This window comes from Vidua chalybeata, chromosome 10 (genome assembly GCF_026979565.1).
Source record: "Vidua chalybeata isolate OUT-0048 chromosome 10, bVidCha1 merged haplotype, whole genome shotgun sequence".
NCBI classification, from domain to species: Eukaryota; Metazoa; Chordata; class Aves; order Passeriformes; family Viduidae; genus Vidua; species Vidua chalybeata.
The window spans coordinates 25495589-25515123 of NC_071539.1; the positions used below are offsets into that span (position 1 = coordinate 25495589).

Sequence of the window (19535 nt, forward strand, 5' to 3'; positions counted from 1 at the left end):
TTACAGAAGAATGATTTTTATGGGTTTTAAAAAATATCTTCAGTTTTTAATGTTGCCCTGGAAATACAGAATTCAGATGTTACTAATGATGTGTGCCTACTCTGACTCCTTGAAAACTTTTCAGAAAAAACTGTCTGACATCAGTGAAAAATAAAGAATAATGGACTACTTTCAACATAGTTAAGTGAAATCCATCTGAGCACACAGATTTTTAAAATCTGACTAGCCAGCTGCACACCTGACACTGAAAATGCCACTCCAAACTAACTGTTTCAGACAAGTCTGTAACACCTTTTCCCCAGCAGACACAGGAAACTTCTCAGCTCTAAATGTGATTTGCTCCCTGCAGGCTGACTGGCAAGCCTTCCTCCAGCATTTCCTGCTTTAATACTGAGGCTTGGTGACAGGGAAATGCTCCTGTTTCCAGCAGCACACCCACCAGCTACTTTCAGAGCCTCGGTGATGCCACTTCCCTGCCAGAAATATCATCCCTAGCACAAGATGAGGGAAAGATTTTATGTAAGACAGTTCAGCTCTGTACTTTTTGGGCTTTGCAGATCAGAAGCATGAACTGTATTTACTGCTGTTTGTTTACGCATCCAAATGTTACTCCACTGTTTACACAAACATTTTTCTAAATCCAGGCAGCTGTAAAACCACTACATGAGTTATTTTCAGGCTGCTTGGAACAGCTGCTGTACAAGAATAATGAACAGAGCGAAGGTTTTGAGGTAGGCATCTCTGGTTTCAGAAATTTTAATCATACTCTGGTTTAATCATACTCTGTGACTAACAAAGTGAAGAAGATCAAAGGCAGCTACAGAAAAGCTTTTTTGAAAGATCAAACATTTGGGGAACTATGCCCTCCATGGATTTCCTTGCAGAGAAGTAGAAGTGCCGTTAACAAATACACAGGCAAGCCTAGTTAGAGCTGCATGAAGTGACACTATCATCTTGTATAACCACCATGTTCTCCTATGGCTCCATCTGTTACACAGTAAACCTTCACACAGTGACAATCCAAGAACTTGCCTGAAGTGCAAAATTTTTAATGTTAAAAAGAAAGAAAGATGGACTTTAAAAGGGAAGCACACACTTAATGAGAACATTACCTTGACAGCTGAGGTGCCAAAACTGCTCCCATGGGTCTTTGACACAGGAGATCCAGTCCCGAGAGAGGCCTGACAGACGCTGCTCAGTTTGCTGGTCGGGCTCCCTGCACAGCAGGAAATAAAGCAAAGGCTGGGTGAGGGCTGGGAGCAGGGCCACTGCACACATGAAACCTCTTCTAACGAGGAACAGGGCATTTAATTTCATCTGCATTGTGCATCAGGTACACCAGCAGGAACCAACATGGGCACAAAATAGATCCACTACCAAATTTCCACCTGCAGGAAGCATGCCCCAGAGAAGGTGCTCTCCACTCACTGCTATGTGTGCTGCAAGCAAATGGTCAGGAACCTTCCTGGCTGGCTGAGGATATCAGCTACGGGTGCAACTATGTGAAATTAGGACAGGTGCAAGGTCCTCTGCTGCCCAGAAGCCCCCTGAACCTACACTAGCCTTGGATACTGGCATGGAGGAAGGCGTGGAGAGGAAAGGAAAAGAAAGGTCACAAAAGGAGGAAGACAAAGTGAGGAGTAACAAAAGCAAAGGACAGAGTGAGGAAGGTAAAGGAAGAAACAGAAACAAGGAGTGAAGGCAGAGAGTCACCTGTGGCAGATGCTCTCGCAAAATTATCAGACTGACACATGTGCCCCAAGCTGGACAAGGCTCCAGTGGTAAACTTGCCCTGCCTTATCAGTGTGTGCACAAGACTGCTCCTCAGCAGCCTCGTGACTGCTGCTGTTGGGCTGGTTTGGCAGTTTTGTTTGTTCAAGAGACACCAAAGCCACGGATTACACACATGAAAGCAAAAAACCAGTGTCTCATACAGTTGTACTACAATCCACACTTGAGTTTAGAAGTAAATGAGCAGCCATTTCTGAGAATAAGGCCTTTGGGAAGGCTGGCTTTCACAGAGTATGATGATCTCACCCCTTTTCTTAAATACAATCTGTAGCCTTATCAAAAGTGCCCCAGTGACTTTGTCTGTAATACACATTATGCTCAATCCAGCCTGGCTGCTGTTGCCAAAAAGTCAGTTCCACAGACCCTCCTGCACCCTCACACAGGGTCTGCTGATGAGGATTTCACAACAAAGTTGCTTGGGGAGGGGAGGGTATCAATTTTCTGCTCTGCCACTGATGTGATCTGACTCGTGCAGGATACAGGGGAGGCACAGCAGTGCAGGGAGGGAGAGGCAGCAAGCAGTCTCTGCCAGGTCACTCTGTGCATCTCCACTGTGGTGGGAAACTGCAGCTTTAACAATAACTGCACTTTAACTGCACTAACACTTGTACATCCCAACGATCTGGTGCCTCTGCACATCCTATCCATCCTATATACAAACCTCTATTAGAACCCAAAAGTTACCCAAACCATGATAAACCACTTAGGCAGAGAAGAGAGTCAGGCTTGAAGTGAAGAAACAGAAAATAAGAGGCAGAAATCCCCCAACCAATCAAAAAAAAAAACCCAATTAATCAAACCCTATTGGTGAAACAGCATCAGTGTTACCAAGGAAGCCCAAAACATACTTAAAAAAACTCAGATATTGCTACACAATTCCTACCAATTACCCTACCAATTCCCTCTGTGATGAAGTTAAAATGAACGTGACAGCTATGTTCCCTCAGATAAAGGGAGGAAGCATCAGTAAAAAGAATTTTTGTGCTTTCCAACCATGCCCAGCAAACAATTTGTGTTCCATGGATGCTGTACTCCCTCACTTGGCCCCGACATCCTGCTGAGATGCTGGGAAGCACACACATACACAAGTGTGTTTTGAAATAGACAGCAGTTCTTGGCCACATATCACAACAAATAAATGACTTCTGAGGGACCTTTCCTCCACCCCAACACAAACATTCCTCTATCCATCAGCTGTGTCCTGCAGTTCAGCCCTCCCTGTGATCCCTTTTTCACCACTGAGGGAATCCAGTAAAGAGGAATCCAAACCAGCTGGAGTTGGACCAGCTAGAAGCTGAGAGTAGTAACAAAATCCAGCATGGCTGTTCTCCTGGTAACCAGGATCTCTGCATTTCAACACATCCACTGTGCCCCACACTGGGACCTAAGACTGATCTGCCAGTCACTGCAACCTTTCCATGCTCTTTGCCACACCCACACCAGCACTGTCACCCAACCACCTCTGCACTCTTTCTGTCTAAAGCCGTACAACACGGTCTACATCACTTTCTCCCCTTCCCTTGTCACCTGAAAAGAACAGGCTCTCTTTGAAGAGGTGTCTGTGAATTGAGTTTGGCTTCACACTGTGCTGTTTCCTGCACAATGCTCAAGCCTGAGACACCCTCAGCCACGCACACAGGCCAGCTGTGCAAACCAACACCTTCCCCATTCTCTGCTGAGCACTTTCCATCTGCACGAGCTGAAACGCTGCAGTTGTACTGATCATTCTGAAGGGAGAACAAACCTGAACGGGTGACACTAAGCCACTGCCTTCTGTGGTCACACTACACACCTGTGCTTGTGGCTGCTGCTCCAACCATCTGTCCAGGCTTGTCCACAATAAGATAGGGGTTATTGAGGACTGAGCTGGCAGAGCCTTGCTTCATGTGCACCGGAGTGGACGTTGGGGTACGAGGTAGCGGAGATGGACTAGGGGTCGATATTGGAGAACCTTAAGAAAAAAAGTCCAATGCTTCTAGCTTGTAAACGTTGTCAGAACATAAAAACATGGCAATAGTAGTACTTTTGAAAATGGCTTAGAAAAGGAGCATTTTTTGAGGATGCATTTCCCAGCCTGAGTGAGGACACAGGACTTGGAGAAGAAAGAAGAGACAGAAGGAAAGGAAAAGGCACATAAAGCACTATGGCTCATACCTACTCTGGACATGCTCTGCTTACCAGAACAAGCAGGGCTCAAAGGGAACTTGAGAAGCCATCTGGTTCACCCCTGAATCCTGAGGGATATTAGCTACATCATTCTCACTGCCAAGACCAGTGCACCCCCAAAGAGATGGAGAAAGAGCTGAGCTGTCTCACCCTTGTGCAGCCCAAGGTACAGGCACTGAAGAGTGGGAACCAAGGAGTTCCCCTACAAAGGCTGTGTGGAACAGCCTCAGGCAGTAGCAACACCCAGGTCCCTCACTGCTCTGATCCCTTCACTGCTCTCACTACAGTGGAAACCCTGGAAATCAATCTGTAAAATGGGCAGCTTCTGGGTAACATGGGCAGGACAGAGAGAAACTAGAGAAGAAAAAAGCTGCATGAATAGGTAAACAAGAAATTCAGAGAAAAGGACTGGCAAGGAAGTGATCAGAGAAAAGAGACAGCAGCAAACACCAAGCTTCACCTGCATTTTAATCTACTTTCTTGGCAGTTATTGACAGAATATAAATGGTCATCAAATAAAATCCCCATGTCTTATGAACTGCTTTGAAATCTAAAATGGGTAACCCTTCTCAGCAGACAGCAGAACCTTTGAAAATGTTTAGCAGGGAAGCAGTTAAATAGCAAAGAACAACAAAGAACAGTCCAAGGACTTTAGGAAAGATAGGATGGCCCCCTAATTTCTGCTTTCTAGGAAGCTTTGGGAAAAGATCAAGAGAAGAGCTTATAAAGAAAGAATAAAGCACTTGGCAAGTGTTCAAGTGTAAATCAACCTGAATAAAGTTTTAGGATGTAAAGGAACAATATTGAAATTTAATTAAAAAACAAAAACAAAACAAAACAACAAACCAGACACACTTTAAGAAAATTATCTGGGAGCAGATCACTAGAAATCACATGAACTGATAGTTGGTGCTTCATCCTCTCCTCCCTAAACACCAGAAAATGAAAAGCTGCAACAGGTCACCTTGCAGCTTCACAGCATGTGCCATGGTGAGCTGTACACTAACACTTTCTGATGTAAAACATCATCCAGTGACTGGCATCACACCCAGGCAGGGAAGGGGCAACAAGTGAAATGAGCAAAGAAACACTTTGGCCATGTTTGGTTCAGAAGCTGTCACACTGCCCACTGCAGCCAGCTGGCAATTTGATCCAACACAAAGTGGACTTTTCGAAGACAAGACCAGAGCTGCTCCATCTGATGCAATATGGCAATCTCAAGAGGGTGTATTTGAGTCTGCAAGGTTAAAACTAATTATTTGCCCAGTAATCAAGGAAAAAAATTCTTCTTCATCCATCCCAGCTGTATGAAAGCAATGGGGAGAAGAATGGACTTTTCCCACATACAAAATATTCCACATGGAAGATGTGTTTTTGCCTGGGCCTTTCTGTGGATAGCAGCCCATTTCAAGACTTTCTATTTCACACTTAAAAGTGCTCAAGAACAGGGAGAGAACAGCTCTCATCCTGCTTTTCATTTGTTGTGAATCATTATTTTTTTTCATTGAACACTAAGTGTGCTTAGCTCCCTATTCTAGAGTTTCCTACTGTCTGATGCTCCAAGACTGGCAGAAAACCAAGGGAAGGACACAGAACAAGTCCAACTGGTTCACTCTCTTGTTCTCCAGGGGAGCCACTCGGGTAAGTAAACTAACATTCACCTGATACAATCTTGCAACTCATGGTGATAGGCTGGAAGGATTTTCCTGGTGACTCTGCAGGGCTTGGACTCTGACCTTGAGGCACTATTTTACAGCTAGCTGCAATGGGTTGAAAGGCTGAATTTCCATGAGAGCCAAAGGCAACTTTCTGTGTGGCTAACTTGGTGGGAGTCCGTTCTATCGCGGATGGCAGGGAATAAAACGCGGCATGTCTTTCGGTTTCAGCACTCCCAGAGAATCCTGATCAAAACAGGGAAAAGAACAGAAATACTTCTTAGGCTGACACATCTGATTCCTTACTTTGCTTCTCTACACACGCATAACCCAGGTATGACAAACATGTTCTTGAAGGAAGGAAGGAAAAAGCAACTGGTGGGAAGCATTGAACGGGGAGAAAGTGAGGGAGGGGATTACTCCTGCACAGGCCTGTTGGATCTGCTGGACAAGAAGAAAAAATGATGCCATGCACATCCTGTTCAGCTGTGGGAGGTGATCAGCCACTTCTTACACACTTCCTTGGAATGCCCTTCCACTGCCCAAAAGCTGCTGCTAGCTCCAAGAGTCCTTGGTTAGGGCTCCACAGGACCAAGGCTGGATCTCCTTTGCAGAGAATCTTGCAGTGCATTTTTTGGAGTAAGAGCCCAAGGAGACCAGAGACTGCCTTTTGAGCTGGGCTATGGAATCCACTTTATTTGGTGTTCAAGGACATCAATTAACCTGGAGCTGCTGACAGAAGCCACTGGCTGTCAGTGTAAAAAGGAGGTAGGTTTACTTCCTTCCTGTTGGCTGTAACACTGCCCACCTAAAGATGCTACAAATCTTCCTGTTTGAATAAAAAAAACCTATGTGTTTAAAATTTGGTTGGATTTGTCCTTTTTTGGCCACAAGAAAAGACCACATTTAAACAGCAGACATCCTTCTTGCTGAGCCTGAACACCACCAATGGCACCACAGAGCCTATCAGGAAGCACAACCATGCATGGCACCAGCTTACAGCCACTCCTTGAACACAGCAATGAGGGAATAAATCAAGAAAAGCATCAGCCCATGCAGCATCTGACACTATTTTGAAATATAATGTGGCTGTGTCCAGAAGGTTTCTCACACCAGAGTGTAACACACACCCTTGTATCTCAGCCCAGTTAACCAGGGGTACCAGAAAACAAAGCTAAATGCCACCAGAGGCACAGTTCTTCCTATTTGACACAAACTACAAATCCCACAGTGTGCCTGTTCCAGGCAATCCAAGTCCTAAGGCCTCAACTGCTGTCCCACTGTAATGGATCCCAACTTTCCTGATCTCTCATGGGAAGGGGAAAATAGGACCCCAATGTGCAGAGATGCCATTGTCCCTCAGACAAACACACACAACTTTTTCACTCTCTATTCTTCACAGTACAGTAATTACAGATACCTAGGGATTTTTGTTCCCTCAGTCAGCTCATGTTAGGCACTAACATATATACCTGAACACACCACTAGACCAATTCCTCAAATGTATACACAGTCCCCAAAGCATTCAGAAACCTAAAATCCCTTCTGAAAATAGTCTGCCAAAACCAAATCTACAACTGCTATTCAACCAGCTTTTTTCCAACTGCATCTGTTTTCCCTTATTCACTACGTTTTATCAGAACAGAGCGTGTTCAACAAACTTCAGATTAAAAAACCCAAACAAAACCAAAACAAAGTCCAAAACCAAATAATCTATAACAATTTCTGAACCACATTTCAGAGCACATTAAGGAAAATATGATCTGGGGTGAGCAACAAGCAGGTAGCACGGGCAACCTTTAAGGCATAAGAGCAATTAAGAGGAGGCATCCAGCAGAGCCAAAGTTCCAAGAAATTGCATTTCACTGACACCCACTTGCTTTACCTTTGTCCACAGAAGCATCTGGGCTGGAGTCCCTCAACTGTTTAATTGGTGAAGAAGCTTTGACTGGTGCTGGGATATTCAGTGGCAGTGATAAAGATGTAGGAACATCAGAAAGGTCAGACTCTGAAGACTGGGAGAAGAGATACTCCTCACCAAGGGAATGCCTGTGTAGCTCCACATCCACTACCTTCCATAAACAGGAGACAGGATATTAGTATTTAGTAGCTTGATAAAGATATAAAAACCAAAACCAACAATGCCTTTTTATTTTAATGCCTAAAAACCTCTCTCTTTGTTTCCCCCAACTCTATATTAAGGGACAGTTCCCAAAGGTCCAGCAGTACTTGAGCTACGACAAAAATCTTGCAACATTGAACCCCCACAGTAAAACAGCACATCTTGGTCCATGGGGAAATCTGAACTGTAAACACTGGAAGGATATTGGAGCCCAGCTCTAAGCAACCCACTAAAGAAAGGACTGCACCTCCCTGTAGGGTCAGGCACAAAACTGAAGCCTGCCTTTTCTGGTAAGACCTTGAGAAATACACCACATGGTCTACTCTTCAAAAGTGTTCTTTAATAACAGTAGACATTTCACATTAATGTTTTCTCCACAAACTGAAAAGCTGAAGTAATGTGATTTAACCATAAAAATTTCCATTCACTACAGTACAACAAGGGGAAAAGAACATCAAGAAAACTTTAGATATTTAGCAAACGATGGATTATTAATTAATTTACTTATTTCAAGAGTTCATTTTCCATTAAAGTCCTGAATCTTGACAGATATAGAAACTTAGAAGTACTTAAAATACTACAAATTTCAGCAGAATAGATGGGTGATCTCTTGAGCTTAAATTCTTTATGTGTAAGCTCTGCAGCAGATCAGAATAAAATCAGAACATTTTGTACCAAAAGCTTCACAAAGCAATAAAATTTAAAGCTCCAGTACAAGTCAAGTTCTTTATGAAGGAAGAGCCAGAAACAGTCTCCCCTGAGCCAAGAAGGAGAAAAAAATGACTGTTGTCATGAATAGTGACAAGTGTCATAATCCTTTCATTCAACAAGAGAGCAAAACCTACATTCTAGAAATTGTGAGATCAAATGGGTCTGACTCTGTGCTTAGCCCCATGCATCTTTTCTTTTTAAACATCTTTAAGGGAATCAAATCCATTCCATAACCCTCTGACTCACCGTTTCTGCACCAAGTGTCTGAAGGCCTGTGTAGGTCCTGTCCAGCTGGAAAAGACAATATAATATATTAGCCAGGGCAAAGCATTATATTAACTAGAATTTACAATACAAATTGTTTGAAAGAAGTCTCAACCTATGCAAGTTGAGCAGGAGTGCATCCAGTATTCTGAGGCCATAAGGTCAGAAATCTGTGCTCTGGTAAGTGCCCTCCCTCTCTTCTGCAAAAAATTCAGCCATGACCCAAGGCCCACACTAAAGTGGAAAGGAGCAAAAAAGTTGAAGGTAATGAGACTGTTGAGGGAATATTTCCATCTAAGAGGAGTCCTCAAGCAGTGTCCTTTTTTATTCCTGATGTCAATATAAGGAAATAATAATGAGAAATATTCTGAGTTTTCAACTGACCAGCACAAAGGCTGTGTTTACACTATAGTTTTTGATTAAATAATCATACCAAGCCATCAGCTGATAAAGAAGCATAACATCCCAGAGGCACCTGTTAAGACACCCGTAGAAGCCACTGGGTTTGAGAGGTGTAGGATGTGCCAGAGCTCAGGGGCACATGGGGTGCCAGGCAGAGAGGAGAGCTCAGCTCACTCTACATCCTCACAGCAGCCACAGGCTCAGTGTGAGAACAGCAAGATTTGCTGATCTGAGCTCCTGTGGGCCATGGACTGGCTCAGTTTTCTTCTGTAGGCCCAGTCTCCTTCACCATCCATCATTGTGTTAATAAATTCTTCCCAAGTCACATCTCCCCAAATATCTTTTACTCACCATCTACATTAAATGTCCCTAAGCTGCAGGGGAATATTTTCAACCTCCTCTACTGTCTATATTTAGGGTTGCAATGAAGTACCTTATTTAGCAGAAAATTCATCAATGCAGGCAGAGCTCAAATAAAATTAATGCTGCTCAAAGAAAGAGGAGACTAATCCAGCTCAGGACTTAAGTCCACTAATGCCAGGGACTACTAATTAAAAGGAAAACGAGCAATGGCCTAGTTTTCCAGGACTGCTGCACACTAGTGCTGCAAGGGTGAATGAGTTGGAAAAGGGAGCTGTCTTCAAAGGGAATAGGGAATCTCAGCCCTCCCTGCCCACTCTAACAACAAAGATAATCATTAGCTGATGTGTGCCTGTGCTGAAGGAACAGAACAGACATGGCAGCCACTCTTCCAGCAGAAAGACAGACCTGAAGCACCCTGTTAGTTTAAAGCCAGTGAAAACATGATAAAAATCTCAAATTTTGGAAAAAAAACCAGGTAAGCACTGCTGCTCTGAGCACATTCAGCTCCAGCTGCTGTGAGGCTGGGTGCCAAGGTAAGAGGCTTTCCTGGATCTATTTCAACTCTCCAGCTCAGCTATTCATGTGAAAATAACCACCAGGACACTCATAACACAGAGAGGCAAAAGCACATACACAAGCAGAGCCTCCTCTAGATTATGCATGAGAGCTCATTTAAATGCCTTTCTCTGAAGTATTTTGTACAAATACCTTCAAATTGTGTATGATATCAATCCTTTTGTTCTGGCTATCCTTGAAGTGTATCTGCACTCTCACTGGGAATTCTCCCCAGCCTCTCCTGGTCAGGTGAAACGGTGGTTCTCTGGAAACAAATGGTGATTACGTTTTGATGCAGAAGTGGTACAGCTTTCACCTCCCTCCTTTTCAGAAAGCCAAAGACTGTTTTTCTATCTGACAACTAAAGCTGTCATCAGGTCTGCTATTCACCACAGAGAGAGTGTAATCATAGCAATGAGAATTTTATGGCTTTTGACAGCTGAAAACACACTTTAACTTTACACAAGGGGACAGGGAAGAAAATGGTAAAGCAGTGTTGAATGAGACATATGGGAAACAAGTGTGGTATTTTTAAAAAGAAGACAAAAAAAAGGGCTGTGCTATGCCAAATGAAAAACACTTGGTTAAAAAGAAACCCAAGTCATCTCACTGCAAGGTGAGCTGCCAATGCAGCATTCTGCAATCACTGCCTGCTGCTCCCTATCTAGTAGCAAAAAGGCACATGCTTCATCTAACACCAACAGAACAACATAGGGACAACAAGGAAAAGTTAATCACTGTCATTCTCCAAGCTGAAAAAGAAGGATCTGTAACATTTACTCCTATTATGTATTTCCAGCTTGTTATTTTAAATGCAAATATGGTTTCTTCACCAGAAAAAATTGCAAGAGGTTTAGGGCAATTTTTATTCCAGAACATTAAAGCTCACTATGATGAATGGGACTGTAACACCAGGAATCTATTAACCAGATGGGATTAAAACAGAAGATAACCAGCACTGACAACTGAGAAAGGCACAAAAAGACAGTAATCAAATGTAATTTGATATGTTACAGAAGAAATACAACAGAGTTTGCTTTTGTCCTGCTCAGGGTTGTCTTCCCAGAAACATTACTGAACTATACAAACACTTATCTCAGGTAAGTCTTCCTGGAGTTGCCTTTCAGTAGTTTAATTTTGTCAGAATTAAGTTGCTATTCTGAACCTAAGCAGCCCTTCCCACACTCCTTCCTCCAAGAGGCAGCTGAACATCTTGTGTGGAGAATAATTTCTCTGGGAGGACACCAACTATTTCGAAGGCATCCTCCCTCAGTCTTGTCTAAGGAAGAAGGATGAAAGACTGACAGGGCACTTCCCAAGAGAGAACCTACCCCCACCAGGGTCACAGCTTGGAAAACAGGTGTGGGGTACAGGTTTGGGAGAGCACAGGGAAGCTGCCCTGTTTCTGCAGCACCAGCACCACTACACTGATGGGAAAGTCCTCAGAGCACGAAGCCAATGCCACTGATCTCACACCATGGAGAAATATTTTGGAGTGGGGTATTTATGCCCAAACACACATGTAGCATTAAAAATACGGGCAAATCAGATTTTGGAGATTCCTCTTTCTTTTCCACACTGAAATAGATGGGTGGTAGAAAACACTTTGTTTAGCACCAGAAGCCTAACCTGAGCAGCAGACAGTGTATGTAACACATACAGGAGAGGCACAACCCACATGAACAGTAAGAAATGCAACACCTGAATGCTTTTTCTCAGAAGGAAATTTAAAAAAACCCAAGCCAACAAACCTGTTTGGCACATTTGCTACATAAAAAAACCTCATTTATTTTTACTACTATTTTGGAGTAAGCCAAGTTAAGCCAGAGGTTAAATACACACATGGAGTATTAAACCAGGAAAAGAAGTTGTTAATTGGCACTGTAAGCCTGGCAAGCATGAAGACTGGAATGATGATGGGAATAATTCCTTATTACCTCACTTCTACCAGGTCATTAGGTTTGTAACTGGGGTGGAGGAAGAACCAAACTTTCTTCACAAAATGATTTATGCTGGGTTCTCTCCGAGAGCCTCGGACGTACACCATCCATTTATGAGTTGACTGATCATTTTCTTCTCTCTTGTCAGGGGGAATGTACCTGGCAAAGAAAATAAATAACAAACACAAGATAAAAATCCCACTGCAAAAAGTATTTTGGGAAAGATTATGCAAAAAAACTGGGGATGTTAAAATGCCTGTGGAAACCTTGCCCCCTGTACATTTCTGCTCATTTGTCCTTACTCTGACAGTTCATCCAGGAACAGATACAGGTCCCATAATCTACTCTAAGTTTCTAACACATTTCCTCTGTTTTAATGCACAACTGCCACATGACATTCACCCATTTAAACATTTGGCTTTTGATTAAGAAGATTTAATTTTAACATTCTACTACTGTCAAATTCCTTATCCTGTCCTATTCTGAGCTATCAGGAAGCAAAACCACACCAGAACACATAATCAACAAATCTGCTATCATAAATACAAAAAAAAAAAAAAAAAAAAAAAAAATAAAAAAAAAAAATTTAAAAAAAATACAATTCTTACAATTTTTAAAGCAACTTCAGTCAATACTTAGTTCTGGGTCCAGCCCTAGGTAGATTTTCAAGAAGCAATTCTGACTGTAAGGTTTGTCAGCAAATGTCTGAGATATTCTATGCAAAAGACTTGAGTAGAGCAAGTTGGATGGAGAGTTAAAACCTGGAATTGTCCAGTTTCCTAAAACTAAAGCCTTTCTTCACTAATTTCCTTGAAGATCAAAAGTTATACATATTTACCTGTCTTCTTCTTTTAAATATAAATAAAAACTGTATGAAACAATTTATTTAGACTATTCTAAACTTGCACAATTTTCCTTATTGTGGTTGGTGGTGTCTTGTTCTCTTGGGGTTTTTCTTCTGTTTAAGAGACTCCCACATTGTACCCATGGACACAATGAATTAGCCAACTAATTTAATTAGCCAACACACTCAATTAGGACAACTTGCTTTTCCAAATTTTCAGAGGAAAACTTCTGACTTCTGCCTGATCAAAAAGGCTGAAAGACTTCCCTTGAGGGAAAGAGATCTTAAAACATCTGCACACATATAAATTTATAAATAAAATAACTACTAAAACACCTGTTCCTTCCACAAAAAAACTTATGCTGAGACCAGAGGAAGGCTGCCTTGGGTACAGTGATTATTCCAGGGTAACAGGTCATATTATGACAGCCTAGAAATTTCATTTGTCTCCTAATTGTAACTTTCTATTCAATTTAATCCTGAAATAAAGGACCATCCCTCAGGCTCTGGATACTAACTTGGAGACGTTGCCAACCACAATCGTTTTCTTCACATAAAGTCGTGAAGTTTCATCATTTGACAGTCCGGCATTTCGTTGTCCTGGTTTTTGAGAGCTTGAAACACCCGAACTGTCCTGAGGGTAGGGGAAGAAAAAAAAGGCAAACAAAAACCCAAACATTCCTCTTAAACATCATTTTGTTTGGTGCTAGAAAAGTAAGGTATTGTTAAAAAAAAAAACAAAAAAAACTAAAAACCTGCATAAATGAAAGATCAACAAGGAATCATCCCTACAAATACTTAAATTGCTCTCTAGGCACATTTAAGCAACTCAGGCATGTAACAATGCTATCCTCCCTGGCCAAGAACACACTGCATGGCTTAACTGAGCAGACATGGTGTGACATCCCATGGAGCTGAGCCACGACTTCAGCCTGGGTTTCAAAAGCACTGCCCCTGCACTATCTGAAATAAAACCAGACATGGCTAGAATGGCATCATGTTGGTCACTAACCAGGAACAAAGCTCAACCACCCATGAGTGGGGGCTGAAAATCTAAATCTTTCCAATTTCCAGCCTCTGCTGCTCTGAGGGACTCTGGTGCTGACTCACAGTGAAGAACTGAGGCTGAGTTTGAGACAGGAATTCAGCTCCAGCTGAGCAGGGAAAGCAGCCATAACCTGTCACTGCCATCCAGGTAAACCTACAGATCCACAGCCATACCTTGGCATTATAAATCCAGCCACCCTGTAACACGACCCCAGCTATCCATCAGGGGCCAAGACTCCCAGTACAATGATCTGACCACCTACTGTGCCAACACAAGTAGAAGTTGTTTGCATAGGACTGAGAGGCTTTTCTATAACCCTGCTGGATGAAGTGTCTGGCTGGAGAGTAAGGGACTGCCACCCTCGAGTGACCGCAGAGCAGCCCAGAGGATGCACTCCTCTGAGCACTTGTCAGACGAAGGTCAGCGTGGGAAGCACCAGATTCACTGAGGAACCATTCCCCCTCCTCCACTAATTCAGGGATGCCTCAAAGTGGAGCAAGGAGGCACAGAAGGCTGGGATGGCTCCTGCTCCTCATCACTCCCTCAGCCTCCTCTGCATTGGTCAAAGATGTACCAATATGCTATTCCCAAGCAATACAACTGCTCCATCCATCTATGCCCCCAGCACAGAAACCAGGTCTGGTGGTTTACAACATAGGTGAGTCCACATTCTGTATGGCTCATCTGCCTTCTGTACAGAACCAAGGCAGAGTGGCACTAAACTGCAGCACTGCTATCAAGGGTGTCACGCAGCTTAATGGAGGCAAAATCACTGCTCTTTTTGCCATGTATTAGAGCAACTTATTCAGCTGCAGATTGCAGCCATGTTCACTGAGATAATCCCACTCCTGGCTGTACTCCTCTGGCAGGCCTGACCACTTAAAAGAACTGAAAGGAAACTGAAGAGTTTCACCTCATTTCACATTTCACCTGCAGACACTGAGTGAGCCTCTCCAGTGGAGCTACCTGCAGCCAACAGGTGAAGCATTTGTGCAGCTGCACAGAGAGCCACAAAGGGAGGGACTGGATCCAGGTCAAAAATAACCTCCCAAAAAGCATGAGGGAACACTGACAGAACTTATTTTTACTTGGGTCAGACTGGCTCTGTTAAGCAAATGGTGGTTAATGCACAACAGCAAGCAGCACCATCAAGAGGAAAAACAATTCTCTCCTGTATGGTCCCAAGTTGTGCACCCAGGCTCTACCAACTCAGGCTGCCAGGGTGAGCTAATCCAAACAGTGTTACTGTCTGCACTACAGGCTGCTGAGGAGGCCAAGTCCCTCCAGTGGATCAACTGCTCTGAGCAATGCAGTCCCCATGGGCACCCAGAGCCAGGCAGCAGCATTACTCCTGAAAACCCTGCTGGGAATGACACACGTTGCTCTCCTCTGCAGGCTCTACCCTCCCAACCTGACTTCTACCCGTACAGCAAAGCCCAAGCTCAGGCTGTGAAGCACCTCCTTCCCCAGAGGCTATGGCTGAGGCTGGCAGAGCTGTGCTGACCCCACGGCTCTCCCTGGCCTGCTGAGCTGCTTTGGGCAGGACTGAGGTAGGAGGAGGTACCCAGGTTACAGACACTTCAGTTGGCCTCACAGCAAAGCCAGGCTGAGGGAGTGGGAGTAAGCGGTTGGAGAGGGTAAGAAACACATCTTCAGCAAGGTGGGTGAAAACATGAAGAGCTCCTGGTGCCAGCACCGAGTCCTCAGAGCACACACCTCCAACAACTTGATCACCACTCGAGTTTTACTTTACCCGGACAGCATTTCTGCTCTGTCTCTGGTCCAGGCTGTTTGTCAGCCGCTCGTCAGCGTCCAAGTTGCCATTGTCCTTGTCCAGGAGAAAGTCATTGTGCTGAGAGAGTGAGTCGCTCTCGGAGTGGTTGGCAGAGGGAGTGTCTGAGCCCTGGTTAGCTGGAGACGAAGATCTAGAGGGAGATTCCAAGAACTTCTTGATTGAAGGGTGATTAAGAATTGTTGTGTCGGACGACCTGGTTCCCTGCAACGAAGAGGTCAGGAAGATCTGGTCACTATTTCCCCACAGCCCAGATAAAAACAAAGCTGCATCAGGAGAGAAAAAGTCAATGAATGAAGAAAGAGTAAATATTTAATCAGCTGCCCTGCAGGAAAAACAGATGCTGCGGAAGATAAAAGCTTAAAAGGGTTCTACAGAAACAGTACCCCAAACTGAATTTGCTCCTTCACACCTTTTGATCTCAGAAACATACTGGGTTTTGGAAGGGAGGACTGCAGCCTACTCAACTATCTAAAACATTCCTTTGAAAACAACCTCTTCCTGTGCAGCCACCTCCAGTTTCACCACACACAGGAAGGCCACAGCTGCCCAGCTCTTGCAGGCAAGCAGGGTAGGTAAGTGCATCAGGCTCTTCAGCTTTGATACTCATTGGCAGCTTTGTCAACACCTATGAGGCAAGCTACACCCTGTCTGCTCCCAAAGCTTAACAGAGAATAAGTAATAATGTGTTTAGGCATGCTTGCAAACTTTCCTCAAAACAGATTCTCAGAGCTAATCTTAGATCCTCCTAAACCTGCAAGGGGGAGGACAGGGCAGGCAAGTGTTTACATCTCTCTTGTTTTTTTCATTACCATGACAAAGGCCCTTCTTTTTCTCTTGCATTTGCTTTTTACTTCCTAAGTAGAAGGAAAACTCCATCAACTCAAAACAACTGTTCCCATGCCACTTCTCGACCCAGGCACCAGACCTCCCTGTCACTTGGGTTTGAGGATGAACCAAGTCAGCAGGAACACCCCTGTGCAGCAGCAGAGCACTGACAGCCTCCGTTCAGCTCCTGCAGCCACAGCTCAAGGAGGCTTCTTCCCTGCCCAAACCACCTGCATCAGTCAGACTGGAACAATTATTCATGGGGCATGTCACAAAGGAAAACAAATCAAGAAACTGACTTGGGATTCATTTGTTGCTTTGTTTGTTTTGTTACCTTTACAGTTTTATTGTTAATCCACATTAAATTCCCTGATTCAGAATTCTGCCAACATGATTGAGGGGGAGGCAGACACCAGCATCATTATAGAGCAGCAGAACTGCCCTCAAAAGGTGGTAGCAGGAGTGGAGTTACAAACATTGTCCCACCTCGACCTCTGAAGGAGCATTCCAGAACTTCCTTTACAATTGTCCATTACATGCACGAGCAGAGCAATTACCAACTCTCAGTTACCACCTTGGGAGAGTTAAAGCCATTTATCCAAGGGCAAGGACACAACACACAGCCTGGCCAAAAAAACCCCAAAGTCCAAACCAAACTCGTCACCTTTTGTTTTACCTCTAGTCAAGTAAAATGACTAACATCTTGTCCAATAATTTGTGGGAAAACATAATAAAACACAACCATGAGGAATCCCAAGCCTCAAAATGCAGTAGCATTGGGTTTGAGAACTGTTTATATTTATGAGAACAGGTCAGGAACTTGCAAATCATCTTCCCAGAAGTTCTGAACTAAACTGCAAAGATTCCTATTCTTCCAGAAGCAGAAACAAGACAATCTTTCACTGCCTGGTCAAACATACACAAGCCGCAATTAAAAACAGACAACAAAGAAAATTGAAATCAGCAACAATTTCAAAATAAAGGAAAAACTGATTTAACCTGTGTGCAAATCGGGACTTAAAAAAAAAATGTTATCAAAGATACAGCCATAAACTCATAAAAACTAGTGGAAAACTAAATAAAGCAAGGAGGCAGCAGTAAGTTTTGTGAACACCTCAAAACAATTACAGCATATATTTTTTCAGGAAAGTGTGAAAATCACCAGGGAAAAAAGCAAATACCCTGCATGGCAGAACAAGAACAAGGAACAGCACAGCTCCTGCAGACACATGATGACAATGGACAAAGGCATTATTAGAACTTAGGTCACATTCTTTAGCTGCCTACACAAAAATTAAAGGGGGCAGAGAGATCTCCAAGCCTCCCAAGGCTACCACAACCTTTTCAAACTCCAGTTGCTCAACTCAAGTTCAGAGAGGGAAAAACAAGCTGAACCTTTTTGTTTTTACCTCACTCCAAATCCTTTGAAAAGCACAACAGGAAAACCAGGAGCAGCATTGAGAGCAACTGCTTGGAAGAGAAATTCTTACGGGACTAGAGTGAAACCCATGTTCGCAGCACCGATCTACAGCTTCCAAAAATCACTGGAAATCAGATCAACTTGTACTGAAAAGATAGTAACAAAATGCCTACATTGATAATGAACTACATGTCATTTGGGAGTCTGTGCAGTCATGAACACCCTTCAATTAGCAGTCATTAAGGGCAGAGTGCTCAGAACTGGGATTTAACTAACAGGGTTTGAGGTTTTTTTAATCTTGTGAAATTTTAATCACTCTGTGATATCTCCTTGATTTATCTCCTGCTTTACTGCTGCCATCAGTCTGCTCACCAACCCATTAACAGACTGACTGCCAGGGCAAAGGGAAGATGGTTTCACAGCACTGCCCGAGACTTAAGCAATCTTGAAATCTTTATTATTTTTCTTTTTTCCTGAGAAGTCCCCAAATGCATCTGCTGCCACTCTCCTCCTGTGAAATGGGAAAACATACTCCACACTTTTCATGGCTTTGTAAGGACAAACTGTGCAGTGTCTGAGAAACAAGACAATGCTCTAAGGAAAAAACTGAGGATGAAAAAAAAATGCAGAGTATTTCAGAAACCAGAACCAGGGGCTGCTGAACAACTTTGCAACTCTCCTTGGAGACTCCTCTTTGCCAGGTACCTGAGGCCCAGCAGATGATGCAAGGTCTCCTCTCCCACTGCCACCCCACTTGCAGTTTGTATTCCACTATTTGATTCAATCACATCTTAACACCAAACATCAGCTGAACAGCCACTGAAACTCTACGCCTTCCTTTGCAAAGACTCCCTGAAGTCTTGTTATTCCCAAAGTAGTTTTTACCTCTCCAGCTTTGAGGAGGCCAGCAGAGGCATAATAGTTAGCCACAATGCAGGCACGCAGCTTGTCCATCATCCTCCTGGCTTCAATCAGGCGCTGCAGAAAGGAAACACAGAGTAATGGTCAGCACTGCAGCAATCCCCCATGCCCCAAACACCAAGATCTTAGGTATTTATAAGAATAAAACCTTTATACCTGATCTATAACTTCAATTTCATGTTCTTTACTCTTCATTTCGACGGCAAACTGTTCCTTTATAATGGTCTCAATCTTCTGCACAGTAACATCTCGAGCTGTACAAGGCCACACATGGAAAATAAAGGAGGAAGTATTTACATTTCTATTTTTGAGGTTCCATTTGAAAACAGAAAGATCAGAAATCACTAGAGTGAGAAGTGAAGGGATAGTAAGTTCAACACACACAGACACACATAAAGGGAAGGATCATTTTCTTCCAAAAAAAATGTTATGTCTTAACAAAAACCACGTGTATCTTTAAAAGCCAACTTATGTGGAGAGCTATTTTTCCCTTTTTAGGTCTGAGATGGCAAATAACAGCAAATGGGAAGAACAGGGCCAGTTTGTTTACTTCTGCCCCAGTAAAGCTGTAAACAGTAAAAGGAAAACTCCACGGTGCAGGCCCAGCGCAGTCGCCGCTGCGATTGCGCCGGGGTGAGCTGGAACACCACGGACATTCTTCTCCTCTCCTTGGCCAGATCCACATCCAGGAAATTTACCTCACAAAGGAAGAA

The 19535-nt window shown here is 43.5% G+C and overlaps 1 protein-coding gene across 4 annotated transcripts in view; it reads right to left on the minus strand.

The window, feature by feature from the left end:
- Positions 1–19535, minus strand: part of YEATS2 (YEATS domain containing 2) — a 48297-nt gene that overhangs the window by 25316 nt on the left and 3446 nt on the right. For 2 of the 4 annotated variants that reach the window (XM_053951846.1, XM_053951845.1), the window contains exons 3-13: positions 18979–19076; positions 18787–18879; positions 15615–15857; positions 13332–13447; positions 11967–12128; positions 10183–10294; positions 8692–8736; positions 7498–7684; positions 5619–5858; positions 3584–3742; positions 1113–1216 (exon numbers count right to left, since the gene is read on the minus strand). In XM_053951846.1, the coding sequence (XP_053807821.1) occupies positions 1113–1216; positions 3584–3742; positions 5619–5858; positions 7498–7684; positions 8692–8736; positions 10183–10294; positions 11967–12128; positions 13332–13447; positions 15615–15857; positions 18787–18879; positions 18979–19076 (1559 nt within the window). The remainder of the gene's footprint in view (positions 1–1112; positions 1217–3583; positions 3743–5618; positions 5859–7497; positions 7685–8691; positions 8737–10182; positions 10295–11966; positions 12129–13331; positions 13448–15614; positions 15858–18786; positions 18880–18978; positions 19077–19535) is intronic. The other 2 variants (XM_053951847.1, XM_053951848.1) reach the window with 2 other exon arrangements.